Genomic DNA, 16,147 nt, shown 5'->3' with positions numbered 1-16,147 from the left:
CAATTTTTCTTGTGGTGTCTTATGTATAAAAGTAATGTATTTTCTACAAGTGAAATAGGTAGTAAAAAAAAAGCTTTGGAAAGTGTCAAGGTTGACATTTCCTCCCCATCTGAAACAAATCAGTGACGCTGTGTGAAGAGACACCCATGAGCTAATGGCTCGTGTCCTCTGCTGAGGGGTCAGGCCCAAGCCCTCGGTTTGGAGTGGATTTTTGTCATTACGAACACAGGCACCACAAGGCTTTTTGCATGATTGGTGCCAGACTGTTTACTTTACAAATAACAAATGGGGATCTCTCTGAGATGATACTTGTTTTGCAAAATTCTTTCTAGCAGTCACCATGCTGGAAAAAAAATTTTTTTGACTATTCAGTGTCATTTTGACCGACATAACCAGTATTTTGAACCCTGCCTTAACCATGTCCTCTTTGAAACATTAGACATTTTTAGCTGTGTAGCAGTCAAGTGCTTTTTTTCTGCTGTACAACAGACATAACTACTTCCCCAACATTTTTAGATCATTCTTGTTTTCTTTGTTGTTGTTCATGTACCTGCCTTTGGATGTTTGTGTTGTTCATAAATTTTCTGCCATATTAGCTGACTGTCATCCTAATTAGCACTTATTTGAGAAACATCTCTTAAACCGTGACAATATTTCCCATCATGCTTCATGGCATCCTGTGCAAAAGATTTTGTAAACTCCATTTAACTTCTTGTATGAGGCCTTTTGTTTCAAAATTAGTATGGAGAGTTGGACAGAGGAGAAACCCTCCTAGTTTGGAATCAGATTAGACAACCTTGTTTGACAGCATTGCAAAGTCTCAAGGGTATAGCCAGGAAAGATGGTTTGTCTCCCCTCTCCAAAAAAAGCAAAACTGTGTTGAACAAAGGATTTTGTGAATTTTTATCACTACCAAAAAAGTGCTTGGTCACAACAGTTGCCCAAACTCCTGAAAAACTGCAAGTTTTCATTGAAATCTCTTCTAAATGCAATGTTTTTACACTTCATTTAGATGTGGCTTTAGTTGAAAAATATCTCCCAATATTTTGTTTGACTCAAAATAGATTTGGATTGGGATTTTTTCTTTTTTTTTTTTTCTTTTTTTTTTCTTTTTTTTTTTTTTGTTGTTGTTGTTGTTCAAGGAAAACTTGGATTTGATTTTCAGTCAAGCCAAAACAACATGTTTTTCAAAAGTACCACTGAACCAAAAAATCATGTGCTCCCACTGCTCTGTGGGCTGGCCTGGGAAGATCATTTTGCAGCCATTTTCAATGGTTTTCATGAATTTCACTCATGAGATTTCCGCCAAGATGATCCAAAAGTGGAAATGAGCCCTCTGTGGTATTGGATCCTGTCAATGAACCGAAAGGTTCACTGAAGGTTGGATTTGGATGGGATCTCGAATCCAAATTCTCGTGTTCAGATCCAAATGGGTCTGAGTTTGAGATCTCAGGTTTCAGGGCACCTTTTCTGCTTTAAGCTCAGTAGTGTAATGGCTAAACAGCATGAACTGGGTAGAAGGGGAAGGCAGGGAAGGACAGAGAGGTTCCCAAATCCAAACTCTCGGCTTTACCAGCACCGGTTCTGCTCTGCTTCCCCAGGCTGTGTCAGGAGACTGCAGTCTCCCTTATCTAGGCTGTATCTAAGCTCTATCCAAATCAGCAGTTCCCCAAGAACTGAAACAAATGCTGCGTGGCAGTGCAGACCTGTTTTGTTCATTAAATTTGCAACAGTGGTCTTCTTTTTTTTTTCCTCTTCCCTGTCTTTTCTTTTTTCCTCATTTTTTTTTCATTTTTGCAAATTCCTTTTAATCTCATCATGTTTCTTGTGCAAACGAATGCCATAGTGAAATTTTGGTTTTGCGATTGAAGGATAAAATTGGGATTAAAAAAAAATCTGGGTTGATTCCAGAAAACCTGTAATGCACTGAGTGAAGGGAAAATTTGTCAGAAAATAAGACCTGAAGTTTTCCAAAAATGATCAGCCAAATACTGTATTAGATTACAGTGGCACAAACTTATTCCTGTGTATTTCACGTGGGACATTTTAACGATTAAATAATTGTTTCATTAGAAATACAGTGGGAAGATGACTTTGCTTCAGTTTTTGCTAATACTCTCCAAGACAATAACACCCAAGAACATTTCTGGGATGGAGATATTTTCTTATGAAATCAGACCTGAATCCACTCAATATTGCCTCTGGGGCTGCCCATTCCAAGAGTCTCTTTGGCTGTAAAAATTCCACAGTGAACCTATATACAATAGCCCTCGCTTGCATTAGATCCCTTCTAATTACAGAGTGACTTTCACCCCGAAGCAGTAGAGCTTTAGATATCCTTTTCAATAAAGTGGGTTTAGCTATTCATTTTGTGAGAAGAAAATCCAATAAAATTGTGCTGTGAGCCAGAACACAAAATATTTTTGATAAACTAGTTTTTGCATTTGGGTTGGGGTTTTTTGTTTGGTTTTCTTTCTTTCATTGTCAGAGGAGGAAACTACTCACCTTTGCAAAAGCCTGCCTTGCTGATGAGGGCACCTAGGGAGCAGAGGGTCAAAGTTCTGCCAAGCATGTGACCTTTGCTGGCCTTGAGGCATGATGCCTTCTTTGCATATCCCTGAAATAGTCATGGTTTATTCCTACGGTGTGGCTTCCTCTGTTTCTGTGGTCCATTGTGTGAGAGTTTATTGACAACCCCGACGGAGGGGGATGGCTCCCTGGTAGATCCATTCGTGCACCCTGTGCATGCCCATCGTGCCATCCTGGTTGCAATGGCTGTCGCTCACGTTTCTGGGCACTTCTCCTCTTTCCCATCCTTCCACTCCTGCCTTCCTCACATTTTTCTTCCCCTCAGGCTGATCTCCACTCCAAGGACGACACGCTGACCCTGTCCCCCAGCAAGGACCTGCTGAGCGTGAGGAAGCCCTCAGTGGGACGCACGCACTCCTTGCCAAACGACAGCTACATGTTCCAGCCTCCCTACTCCAGCCCCTGCCCTGCCTCCCTGGGCGACAGGAAGCCGGCACATCACAAGTCCCAGTCAGGTACACCTCTCTCAGCTAGGACAAGAGTAGGATTTTCCAATAGAGAAAGAGTTGTGGTTTTCCAAGTGTACTAGTTTGAAAACAAACTAGTGGGAGACACCAAGTCAGAATAACTTAATAATTTAAGTTATTAAGTTAATTTAAGAATAATTTAATAGGGAAATAAAAGGAGAGGGGAAAAAAAAAAATAAAGGCGGATAACACTGGGTTAAACTGACAGAGTCAGGATACAACGTGGCACCTGTTAGTCAGGGTGGTGGTAGCAGTCTGGTAGAATGGTGGCTGCAGTCCTCTGAAGCAGTGATCCTGTAGAAAAGGGTCTGCTCTTCCTCAGAAGGTCTCCAGTGGTGGCTGTGTAGCTCCTGTCCTCTGGAAATCCAGTGGAAAGGCTGTCTCGGGTGTTCAGAGTCTCAGATTATATCCACGATGGGATGCTTGGTTCCTCCCTCTGGGTGGAGCATCTCACAATGGGGTAATGAGTCATGAGGCCAAGAGTTGATTAGGCTCATTAACAGAAGATGGTCCGGAGGGAGTTATCTGTGAGTCATGGGGCAGGACAATGATGGGCCATTAACAGCAAGATAGCCTGGGGGGAGGAGGCAAGGAAACACTGCCCCTCCTGATTTCAACAGCTCATGAGGATGGTAATGGAATACACTGCAACCCAGGACACCAAGCTCTTCAGTAGGAGGGGGAAAATTGCCACTGGTTTCCAGCTGTGTGTCTAGACCTGTGGAATGGCTGTGAAAAGCCCCTCCACAATTTGCAAAGCTCCTCCACAATTTACAGAGCCCTGTTTAAGATAACTCCTTTCATCATAATCTTTTGGCAATGTCACAGTGGCCTGGCTCAGCTCTGATTGTCCCCCTGCCTGGTTCCCTAAGGTTACAGTCCCTACAGCCTGTGCTCTATCCGTCCCACCAGGCCCCAGGGGAGAAATCCCAGTAGAGAAATATTTCCTCCTGTCTGTTTTTTGCAGCAGTACCTGTTCTGGCAGGTTTCAGAAGCTCTGTCTGGGAACATCTATGAAAGATGGGAAGATGGTGTCTCTAAATGCCTGTAAAATGAACATAAATGTGCTGAATTGAGAGACGTCTCAGTGTGAGATGAACAGGAGAATGAGAGAGTGTGGAATTGTTCTTCCCAGTGTGCATGGTTGGGATATATATCTTGGAGCTAAATTCAGAGATATTCTTAGGTACAGGGAGGGCTCTCCCTGCCTGCACCTCTGTCCCTGCCCTTGCAGCTGCCTCCCAGGGCTTGTCCCTGTGTCCCCAGTTCCTCTGCCTGCCAGGGGTTATCTGGGGCTGGGAAGTGAATGGAGCCACCTTTAATTTGTCTGTACATGCCATCATTTTAGACATTTGTCACCAATAAGACAGGGAAGTTTTTACAAGCATTGCCATTTGAAAGCCTCTAAGCAGAACATAATTTCAGCACGGTTCAGAATGGTAGGAGATTTGAATAGATTAGAAATAAGATGTTGAAATTTGCATAGTAATAAGAATTGGGATGAATAGTGACTGTTGAACAGAAGCAAATAAAAAAAGATGTGGGCACAAGGGAGGAAGATGAATGTGGTGTTGTGAGAAATCTCTGCCACAATACACAATTTTCAAGGTCAAGAGTGGTGATTTGAAGAACCTGTTTGCACATAATGCTAATGGTGCAGTTAAAATCCCATTGAAATCAATAGCAAATCTCCCATTAGCTTCAGTTGAGCCAGAATTTATGGGTCTCTGTAACAGTCAAGAAATTCCTGACGACACAAAAGAATCATGTTTGCTACAGTGAGAATTTCCAGTGCTTCATTGTTGACCCTTAATTGGGATGTATTTGCACTGTCTTGAACAAAAACTATGTCAGCAAGGGACTGGGTAATTTCTGAGTCCCTTCTTTTTCAAGACTTCACTTCCCAGTTTCCGTTTGGAGAAGCTGAGTAGTCCTATCTGACAGCCCTGGCTTTCTGGGGACAGGCATTGCACCTTCATAAATCCACAGGAAAAACAGTTCCACTGAGGTGTAGCAGAAGTACTTTGGAGAGGTAAAGCCGATGTCTTATAACCACATTAGGCAATTAAACCTCTTGTGTTTTTCTCCTGCTGGTGAAATTCCAATCATCTTAAGCAGGCCAGAGTGCTGGGAGGTGGGTAAGATGCCCAAATTCTGACATATCACTGTCCTCTTCCACCTACAATGTCACTGCTTTTCAGGGTGGAGGACGTCACCCCACCTGTTTACAGTTTGTAATATTATAGAGTGCAGTGAAGACAGCAAGAGGTGCCAGGCGCCTCTAATAAATCACCACAACCAAGCCATAATATTTCAAGCTGAGAAGGTTTTGTTGTCAGAAACACTGGCGCTTGCAGGAGGTATTTGTTTGAATACTCCTTAGTAATGGGGCTGTTGTTCTGGGAAAGATTCCAGGACAAATGAGATTCTCTGGGATGCAGTCCAGGTTAAATGAATTGTTTTGAAAAACGTTGAGCCTGTGTGTGGGGGGAGCACGCAGAGTTTCAAACCTTTTAGAAGAAGTAGCCAGCAACCACAAAGGGTCAGGAAGAGGCTGGAGAGTATGTGTTTCCTTCTCCTGGGAGGCTTTGTAAAACCAGCCTTGAGAGCTGCCAGGTGCTGTTCCCTTTCGCTTCATTTCCATTTCCATGTGCCTGCTGGTTTGGAGCTCCCAGCAGTTGGTCTCTGTGCAGGCTCAGGCATGGAGACACCTTCTAGAGCCTTTCAAAGTCAGATGCTTGCGGTGCTTAGAGGTGAGGCTGCCTGCAAAGTTATTGGCCCAAAAGCAGGGATGCAGGAATTGCCAGTTCAGATGAACTTGTAGTTCCTAGCCTTCTGTTCTCAACAGGAGCTAGTCCCAGTTGTATCAGGGGAAAATGCCAAGAAAAATGAAATAATAGACAATGCTGGAGTAATTTATTAGTAGATGGGAGTTTTTTCCCAGTTGTGGAGAGCCAGTTGCTGAATTCAGTGGTTTTGCTGTGCCTGTATGATCCAAGGTGCAGCACAGCAGTTTTCCCTGGGAGGTCACTGAGGTTGGGACACAACTCTTGGATGAACATGTCCCATCTCTGCCTCTTCTCCCCCTCGCAAGGTTCAAAGGCGTCAGTGCAGTCGCAGCCAGCAGACACCAGCTCTCTCCTGCAAATCCCAAAGGACCATTTCCACCATGTAAGAGCTCACGACCATTTGGTGGGGGAGAGCAAGCCCCAGGTCTCCCAGCAGGTGCACTCGCCTTCTGCTGAAAGGCTGCTCCGCAGACAGGTAAGCAGAGTTATGATCATAAATCCGCTGAGCTTTTATATTGATGCATTTCCTGGTTAACCATGCTTTAAATTCAAGGAGGGATTCACAGAGAAACCTCCAGAGAACTGTAATTCTCCTACAGAAATAACAAAAAGGTTGATGGTTTTTGATCTGAAAGCCATCCAGGAGTCTCCAAAGAATGTGCGTGATGAGTATCATGTCCTTTGGCAACATGCCTAAATGTTCTCCACATTGTTAGCACTTTATTTTTTTTAATCCTCCTCATAAATGCAGCCAAATGCTCCCTAGGGGCTCGTTGGGGTTGAGGAACTAATTCTTAACTGCTGTGATTTTTTCGGTGCTTGAAAGGACACAGGGATTGCAGGCTCCATCCCAGGCCACCCCTCCTCTGATTCCTCTGGTTTCCCAAAAGAGGAGAAGTGTTTCATAGAAATTGGTTATCTCGTATGCAAAACCGTCATGGGAAGCATACTGGTTTTACAGTGAGAATTGAAAACTAAAATCTTTTTCCATCAGCTGTGAGCTCTAAAAAGTTTTAGTATATGCAAAGCAGAATACATTTTATTTTGAAACTGGTTTTATCTCTGGTTTTTGACTGGCATTGATTTAAATCCTGATTCAATCAAAGATCTAAGAGATCTAATCAAAGATTCCAGTCTGGTTGATTGGAAACATAAGTTTAGACTTATCTTTTTTTAGTAAAATACTTAAACTTGTGCTTCACTCTCACATTTTTAAGCATATTTCAATGATTGTGCAGCTGGACCAGGACCAGAAGCACATCTGATTCAAAAACTCTGCTTTCTTCAGTATTTCCATGCCTGATTTTACATACACAAAGGGGATCAGTTCTATTTTTTCAAAAGCAATTTCTTTGCTTTTGAATGAAAGCATTCCCATTTCTTTCATCTTTTAATCAACATTGACAAATTAGACAGTTGACTCATTAAGCTCTAAAAATGGATGTGAAGTACCAAGGTTAACAATTACATTAGTCTGTAATACTAAATTGACATAAGAAATTCCTTGCATGTATTCATTCACACAGGGCTGGCCAGCTACCCCAATCACCACTAATGGGGAAACTAATTGATGTCATGATTCCAGTTCATAGCCACTCTCTCTTGCTTTCTAATGAGTAACAGACCCATCCTTTTGAAGCAATCTAGCCAGAATAAATTACCATGCTAGCCATCTTCTCCAGTCTAATTTTGTTCATATCTTTGACGGCTTCTTTTTCTAGACCCTTTCATACGTTTAAGTCAATTTATTACCCTCCCTCCCTCTCCCTGCTCATGCAGTGACATGAACATGCTCTTGGAGTGACAGAGAGCAAAGAGCTTTGTGGCAGTGAGCAGACACAGTCCGTGGGCAAACCCAGCCTTGGGCAGGCTCCTGAGCAACAAGGAGCTCCCAGGCTGGCTAATGGGAGCAGTGAGGTTGTTCTGGTGATATCGCTGTTACTGTTAATTGCAGTCTAGATGGCCAGACACTGGGAAACTTAGTCCTTTAAGAGGTAAAATTCCCTTTACAGCCCCAGCACTTCTGCTTGCTCAGGTGCTTTCTGCTTTGCTCCTTTTTATTGCTACCACTAATTTCTCACTAGCACATCAAATAGCCCAAACTGGCAAAGCAGTTTTGTTTCCAGTACCCATTTCTCCTTATCATTACATATACTGCATGCAATTCTGATTTGTTTTCTTTTCTTTTTCTTTTCTGTTCTTTCCCTTCCCTCTCCTCTCCTGAATCTATAATAGATAAACCTTGTCCACCACATACCTGGTCCTTGCACTTTCCCTGAGCATTAAAACATGTGTGTTTAACCTCCCTTTCCCTCCAGACTGCTGGAGAGCGAGCACAGCCCCCACAGTAACGTCCAGTTTAGACTCCGGAATGTTTGACAATTAGCAATGCACTCGCAGAGGAAGACGAGTGGATCGGATGCTTTGGGAGAACATTCCTGCTGAGGATTGGGCTCCTCGGCAGTGCATGGCACAAAGGCTTTTCTCCAGAGGAATTCTACCTGAAATTAAACCTATATTGATTCTGTAGTTCCAGGACTGTGTATCCAAGGTGTAGCCCACACCAAGCTGTGGCTGCTACAGGTGTACACCCCTCTGGGATGGCAGAGGGTGCTTTTATTTTCAAACAAACCAGTAAAACATTTGTACAGTTACTACTAACAACAACCACAGATGCCTGTATCATAGGCAAAGAAAGAGCTGGTGGTGACTAATACTGTCGTGGTGTGCAACACAGGTTGGTGTGCAAGCAAAAGTAATGACAACAATTACTTTTTGCTTCTGTATTCGACTTCTGTGTGGTCTGTGTCTCTTTTCAAGATATGAACATGATTTCTTCTCCCAAACACTCACTAAAACTACTGGTGCTGAGGAGATCAGCATAACTTCACTCCTGACTGATTAGTTGCCAGTGTTATGCTGTGAAATTTTAACTAGAAAGGATTCACCAGCACTGGATTAAATTGTTTGCCATATTAAATATTCTCTGAGCTGTCCCCGTTGACAACGGGAGAGTAATGTGCAGATGCTGCAATAGACTCTGGTGTTTCTGTGCACACATGGACTCACTGCAGCTGACGAGAGCTCTGCTGAATAGAGATCATTTGGCTCAAATGATCCTTGTGGGACAATATTTATATAAAGTGTATGATCATTTTGGGGTGATTTGTCACAAAAGTATTCCTTAGCCTGAGGAATTTCATCATTTCATCTCCTTACACTTTTCTAAAGGACTAGGACCAGCTGTATGCATTTCCTCCAAATTTTCCTGTGAAGATTTTTATCTTTAAGATCATTTAAGAGTCTTCTCAAACAGAGACTCAGCCTTTAAGGGCCAGTTAACATGGCTGATTTATAAAGCCTTTTGACAAGGAACGCAGTGCAGTGAAAAGGCAAAGCCTTCAAAACATGCCCAACGTTCCCTCTGCCAGCAGGCACTGATACTGCATAAGGCTCCAGACAGCCAAGGCAAAATGTGCCTTAGGAAGCCTGAACTTAAGCATCAGAATGAATTGAAATAATTACAGTTTATTATTAGTCCAGCTTTGGACTCCAGCATTTCCAGCTCCTGCCGTAAGATGGTGCAGAGTCGCGGCTCCAGCCAGGGGACCAAAGCCAGGGACAGGCTGTCGCCTTGATACTGGCACACAGCAGGGTTGCTCTGGTGTTGCTGCCTCTGGGGATCCTGTTCCAGGCCCTCAGCATCACCTGAGCTGGAGAAGGGAATGCACAGGCTCACTTGCACATCTTTCTTTCCTGCTCACACCTGGGCTGCTGAAATTATTGAAGGCTTTGCTGTAGACCTTCATCCTTTGCATAACAAGAACATGACTGAGTTTGGGTGGGGGCATTCTGGTTTTGCAGCTCTCCATACTTAGAGGAGAAAGCTAAAGGTCAACCATTTAGGAAGAGTGAAGGGATGCCACACAGGGACAAGCCCACAGGTCCTTGACAATGGGAAGTGGTAGAACCCACAACACAGGTTGTTACAGGAGTCAGTGGGTCTGTGCTGAGGGATCTCAGCAGAGCTGAGTGTCCTGTAAATGCTGTGCCTTGCCTGTACTAACCTTTGTTTGGTCTGTCTCTCTCACCTGGCAACTCCTCTCCTCCCCAACCCCTCTGCGCTCCAATACAGATGGCTATAAGGAATGACTCTCTGGATAGCAAGGAGAATCTCCACACCGAGGTGAGTGAGCTCTCTGACCCAAATGTCCCCACTGTGCCCAAGGAGGAGTCACCAGTGGCTCTGACGCCCTCAGAAGCGAATGAGTTGGCTGCCTGGAGTCGGGCGAGCGTCCATACGCAGCAGCATTCCCACAATCAGTATAATATTTCAAAGCAGGCACCAGCATCCTGTGCTTGTGCAGACTCATATCAGGAGACCCCTGAAGACTCAATGGACCAAGAAGTATCTGAAATAAACAGCTCCTCGGAGCCTTTCACTTCAGAAACTTGCACAGCCTCGAGTGCCTGTTCAGAGGGTCAGCCTCTCACTCCTAGGAGGAACGTGGGCAATACCGGCAACGTGACACTGAAGGACCTGAAGAAATACCACAGTGTAGACACCCAGGGTCTGCTAAAAAAACCGCCCTCTTGGTTAGATGATCAAAGGAGACATTCAATAGAGATTTGTTCCATGGAAAACAGCCCTCAGCACCATTCCACATCCAGCTCCTCTGGCTTTATAAGTCAGGTGGTCAGTGAAATGGAAGGCTTGCAAGGAACGCGGCAGAAGAAGAAACTGAGCCCTCCCTGTATATCTATAGATCCACCTGACGGGCAGAGTTTGGTACCTAGGGGACTTCACAGCATCTCACCTGTCAGTGGAGATGTTTGCTTGAGGAGGCGTGCTCCATCCTGTGAGTCCAAGGATTCAATGGATATAGGGGATTCTCTGCTTCCAGACAGTATGTCAACATCTCCTACCCCAAAGAAAGACTTGTTGACACTTCCTAGCTTTTCCTTTGATCAAACGGAAATGGACCCCTGAGTTACTTTTCTGTTGGTGCCAAATGTTTTCTTCCCTTCATGTAATAGAGAAAAAAAAAATTTAAAAAAACTCTGTACTCAAAATGGCACTGGGTAAAAAATTTCCAAAGAAAGATTAAAGAACCAGCTGGTTAAAAGAGTGGTTAACCTATATCACGCTTACTTAAGCATATGTTCTGCTTAGGTAAAAGCAATACAATGTGCAGAATCTATATGTATATTATATTTTATTAAATTAATTGAATCTAGCATTGCGGGATGTAGTACATTTTGTGACTAAAGACTCATTTAATTTTCTTCTATTTTATGTATCTCAGAATATTTCTGAGATAAAGTTGGTTTTTATGACTATTTTAACCTAAAAAATATATATATTTAATCCCTTCTCTTTTTTTTGTTTTGTTTTGTTTGGGTTTCATTTTGTTTTGCAAAGCACAAAATGTAGCCAATTAGTGCATTACAGAAGAAATGTATCCCACAGTCAGCAGTAAATAAGGATTATTTAATGTAATTTATTTTTCCCCTTGGACTTCAATGATATTCTGGGAAAACGATTGTTTGCGTAGTACAGAAGCGCAGTGGCAATTTTTTAACAGAATATTCCAATCTTGCATAAAATTGACATTCAGAGTGTGAAAGCAAGTGCTCAGACCCAGGAAGGTCCAACATGCTGATAGATGTCTGAGGACGGTGAAGGCAGAGCCATTTAACAGTACAAGATACTGGATTATGAAAGGATGTTGTAGATCATCCACTGGCAACTCACAAAGTCACGTCCATGGTTAATTTTCATATGTGCCTAGGAAACAGGCAACAAAGGCCTGTGGTCACTTCCAAGATGTTTTTCCAGTGTCTCCAGGATGGACTATTTATTTTGCCGAGTTTTACACCTCCCTCATCCCTCTGTTTGCAGCGGAGCTCCTCCTCTCTGCACTCTGTGGAAAGGAGAGTGAGGTCAAGTTTAGGACTTGCAGTGGGTGAATTCGGGGCAGACGTGGCACAGCCGTGGGCTTAAGCACATGCCTAAAGTTAAACTCTTGCCTAAAATGCCTGGAGGTTGATCATATTTAAATAATTCTTGAAAATTAAAATCATATGCTTATGTTCTACAGAATCAAGGCACTTCTGCAAGTTATTTTACAGATTACATGAAAGAAAGTCTGCAGGTACTGAAATGACTGCTGATTTTCAGTAAAACAGCCAGGTATTTTGCTATCACTGCTAGAGTTAATTTACATGACCCCAACTGCAATTTTATTTCCAATCTATCAATAGCCTTAAGCAGCAACATGATGATATAAAGTAGATAAACCCAGAATTCATGTCTTACTTTGTAACATTAGTCATCTCAGAAATTACCTGTTTACTCCTGTGCTAATGCCCACTGCCAAAAGCAATCTGTAAAACTGGACAGCACAGCCTGAAAACCATGAGAAGATGGCCCCATTCGACATCTCCCCTCCTCACATGACTGATGGAAGCCAGACATTAACTCCACTCCACTTCCATGAAATCACATTAAGATGTAGGCTAAATTAGACTGCAGGCATGCTTTGAAGTGTGCCAACAGTCACAGGTTTAAAACCAAGTCCACGAATGGTGCCTCTGAACCAGCACAGGGAGGAGGAGGATTTGTGCTAATTCTGTCAGTCGGGAGTTTGTAACTTTTTGAGAACTACCGATCTTTTCAAATCACTACAACATGCTGATGTACAGCCTTTTATCCATTCAGAGATTAGGCTACTTCCACCACGTGTATCTGCATTAGCTTGGAGTGTACACACAAGGAGAAGATGCTGTTCGCACCCCACAGCCTATGTGAGGTCCTAAGCCCCTTTATTTTCACTTGAGGACATTTACTCCATAATCAATCCCTACTGATTTACATGTCCAGGAGAAATGTAAGGGCTTTCAGCAGGAAGTCAGGCAATCAGTGGATTTGAAGTAGGAGGATTAACATTCTGTACTATTTACTGCAGTTAGATTAATTCTTGGCTGGGACATTTTTCCCCTCTTCACCACAGGCCCATACAGAACCCACTCTCTTTGATATGCCAGCCCACATCCAGAGTTAAGCCTGTCTAAAGCAATGATTTCAAACAAACCTTTCATCAGTTCTTCCCCCAGATCATATTTAAGGAAATAATAAAATTACAGTGCATTAAGCCTGAGAAATATTCTTAATCCCTTTTTGGTTTTACACTCATAATGATCCCTAGCTTTTCCTTTCACATGTGCTAAATAGTTCGGGAAACTAGCTAGGCCACTAAAATTGCCATCCCTGGTTCCTTAATGATTAGGATCGTGTTCACATGATGATACTACTCTATAGATCCTTCCTTACAAAAAACCCACTGAACATTTTAGCTTGAAATCATGGCACAAAACAGTGATGTGATGTTAATCCAAATGCTCAACTCCAAATGTAACAGAAAGCCTAAAGGCTGTTCTATTTTAATGCTTGGGGTTTTGCCTACTGACAAGGTTTGTGGAAGTCACAAAAAGTTTACATCATACATGAATATTCAGTAAAGAGTAGCCAATAAAAGATACTCTATGATGATGCATTCAGGAAAAGAAATCCATGTAAAATAGATTGTTTTCTAAACCAGATAGGTTTTTTCTAGATGCCCTTTTGAAAGACAAATACAAATGTACTGCAGCGTGTGCAATAATACTCAAATCATTTTAAATACCTTCGGGGGGGTTTTGTAGAATTTGACTTTTTTAAACAAAATGTACAAAATCCACAGGAATTCTGTAGAATGGTTATGTTGATAGAATTTTTTATATTTTTGTAGAAATCTATAGAGAAATTGTTAAAAGTCTGCGTAGCATCTTGGCAACAGAAGCAGCTCTTATCTACAAGTTTCTTTTCATAAACCTGGAGCCAGGCCTGCTGTATTACAACACGAAGAGCGTAGTTTCATAGCCTGCATCCAGGTTGTGTTCAGGAGTCAGCAGCTAAGCTCAAGTTCCACGATATTGCAGTGCTATTACTGTCCAAGAACTGTACCCACATAAAACACCTCCCCTCAGAGCTCAGCCCCTGTCCTTGGTGAAGTAGTCACATGGCTCTCCAGCTCATTCAAGCACACCAGCACTTTACTACTGTGGATTTACTGTACGCAGGTGGGAGGAGGATATTTTGTTATTGCCAGTCTGACACAATGGGGAAAAAGAGATTGCAGACGTGTCTGGAAAAATGTAAATTCCATTCTTGCAGCCCCTCGCACATAGAAGTGATTTTTCATTACTTGGTTACAGGTTTGTACTGTAGATATTTTGGAGGAGGGCAAAGAAAATACTGGTTTTGACTTCTGTGGATCGCACTCAGCACTAGGTGTGTTCAAGGAGAAAATAAAAAAACAAGAAAAAAAACCAAGAAAACAAAAGCATTACCACTGTAAATGAGGCTATGCCCCAGTCTCTCCTTTTCTGCCCCTTTGGCTATAATAACCCATGTACACTATTACACGAGGTGACTAGAGTAGGCACAGTACCATTGCAATGTCCGTAACAACCTAGTATATATGATAGAACTTTGTATTTAATAGTTAATATATTGTTATACTGTATCAGGTATATAGGCCAAAACGAGGTCTTTTGGTCAGGGCAACAAAAGGTGGTACTCATGGGGAAAATTGAATTAAAATGTTCCTTTTTAAAAAAAAAAAAAAAGAAGACAAAAAATGAGTGTAAATCTTTACAAATGACAAAACCAAATGTGTCCTATTAAAAGCTTTTGAAAAGAAAAACAACTGTGCATTTCCCTTTTTTTGTTGTTGTTGCTGATGATAATCTATATCACTCCAGGCAGTCAAGTCTTTGGTCATGTTTTAATTGCGAACAGTTGGAGAAGGTATCAGATAGCAGTGGTAGCCAGGAGGCTGGAAGGAAGATTGGGAAATGCCAGCCCTTTGTGGAGCAATTTGATGTGACCACAAGCAAAGCTGGCCCTGGACACTACCCAGGGTGTGCAGAGTGACCAGCGAGACCATTGGCTGTGCCCTTGTGGATCCCTCTGCCCTGGCAAGAACAGCTCTGTGCAAGGCTTGAGGATGTCAGGACTGCAGCGGAGAGAGCTGCAGCCAACAGGGAGAAAGGACTGAGGAGAAGGGGCAGATCTGATCTGTCTGTGAAGAGGAAGATGCTGGACTTTTCCACTCATTCACATCTTTGGGATGTGAAATCCAGCAGCAACTCCTGCTGTCATTTAACTCCTTGCAAAGCAGGAGCTGGTGGGGATGGCACTGCCTAGGGGCTGAAAGGCAGCAGGGGCTTGGAGCTCAGGTACTGCTTAAGTACCACGAGAAACATTTCATAGAATCATAGAATGGTTTGGATTGGGACAGACCTTAAAGTTCATCCAGTTCCACCCCCCTGCCATGGGCAGGGACACCTTCCACTATCCCAGGTTGCTCCAAGCCCCGTCCAACCTGGCCTTGGACGCTTCCAGGGATGGGGCAGCCACAGCTTCTCTGGGCACCCTGTGCCAGGGCCTCACCACCCTCACAGGGAAGAATTTCTCCCTGCTGTCTAAACTAAACCTGCCCTCCTTCTGTTTGAAGCCGTTCCCCCTTTCGTCCTGTCACTGCAGGGCCTTGTTAAAAGGCTCTTCAGGGGGTTTTAGTGAATGACCTGTGTAGCTCCTAACATGAAATCTCCTCTCCCCTGGGGAGCAGCCACTGCAGGGAGGAACCAGGCACTGGCACTCTGCAGCCCTGCTCCTCACTGCCTGGAATGATCTGATTGCTCTGCAGCAGGAGGGACTCTAAATTGACACTCATACTAGTTTTGTTGTCTAGAGGATGTTTTGATAAAGTCATCTCTCAGTAGAAAACAGCAGGAAGGATACTAGTCTTTAAACAGAGGGGAAATGTGGGTCTGTTCAAAATCCTGTGCAAATCCATGGGACCCCAGGTGAGCTCTGTGACATGTCTGTGTTGTCCAGGCTGTGGGGCCAACCCCACCAGGCTGGAACCACTGAAATGCCTTCCCAGCCCTCCAAGGCTGGAGGATCCACAGGGCATTAAGGTAAGCTGGGCTGAGCCAAGGCAGCAGAGCTTCCCACAGGCTCAAGCACTTCACACCTCTCTGCTCTCAGGTGAGTTCAGTTCCTTACGGGCAACAGCAAATCCCTTTCCAGCAGTGGATTTCAGAGCCGCTTGGGAGAGGCCTTGTTTCTCTTCTCTGTTTTGTGAGTGTTCCTGTATTAAGCTCTCCTGCTGAGTTTTGCTGTGGTTTTCCAAAGGCTCCAACCCAGGCTGGCTGCTTGTGGATGTGCTCTCAATTTCCTGAGCGTGGGTATGG

The 16,147-nt window shown here is 43.4% G+C and overlaps 1 protein-coding gene across 26 annotated transcripts in view; it reads left to right on the top strand.

The window, feature by feature from the left end:
* The window catches only part of CACNA1G (calcium voltage-gated channel subunit alpha1 G), a 146,420-nt gene extending 131,865 nt beyond the window's left edge, over positions 1 to 14,555 (top strand). For 19 of the 26 annotated variants that reach the window (XM_032129478.1, XM_032129475.1, XM_032129479.1 and 16 more), the window contains 3 exons: positions 2,855 to 3,044; positions 6,151 to 6,320; positions 9,981 to 14,555. In XM_032129478.1, coding sequence (XP_031985369.1) covers positions 2,855 to 3,044; positions 6,151 to 6,320; positions 9,981 to 10,835 — 1,215 coding nt within the window. In that variant the 3' untranslated portion in view covers positions 10,836 to 14,555. Of the gene's footprint in view, positions 1 to 2,854; positions 3,045 to 6,150; positions 6,321 to 8,080 lie in introns of all 26 variants that reach the window. The other 7 variants (XM_032129485.1, XM_032129481.1, XR_004243915.1 and 4 more) reach the window with 6 other exon arrangements.
* The last annotated feature ends 1,592 nt before the right edge of the window (positions 14,556 to 16,147 follow it).

The sequence above is a fragment of the Corvus moneduloides genome, chromosome 19 (assembly GCF_009650955.1).
Source record: "Corvus moneduloides isolate bCorMon1 chromosome 19, bCorMon1.pri, whole genome shotgun sequence".
Classification (NCBI taxonomy): domain Eukaryota; kingdom Metazoa; phylum Chordata; class Aves; order Passeriformes; family Corvidae; genus Corvus; species Corvus moneduloides.
The sequence above is the reverse complement of the archived record's forward strand: the minus strand, read 5'-3'. Positions and strand labels throughout refer to the sequence as shown.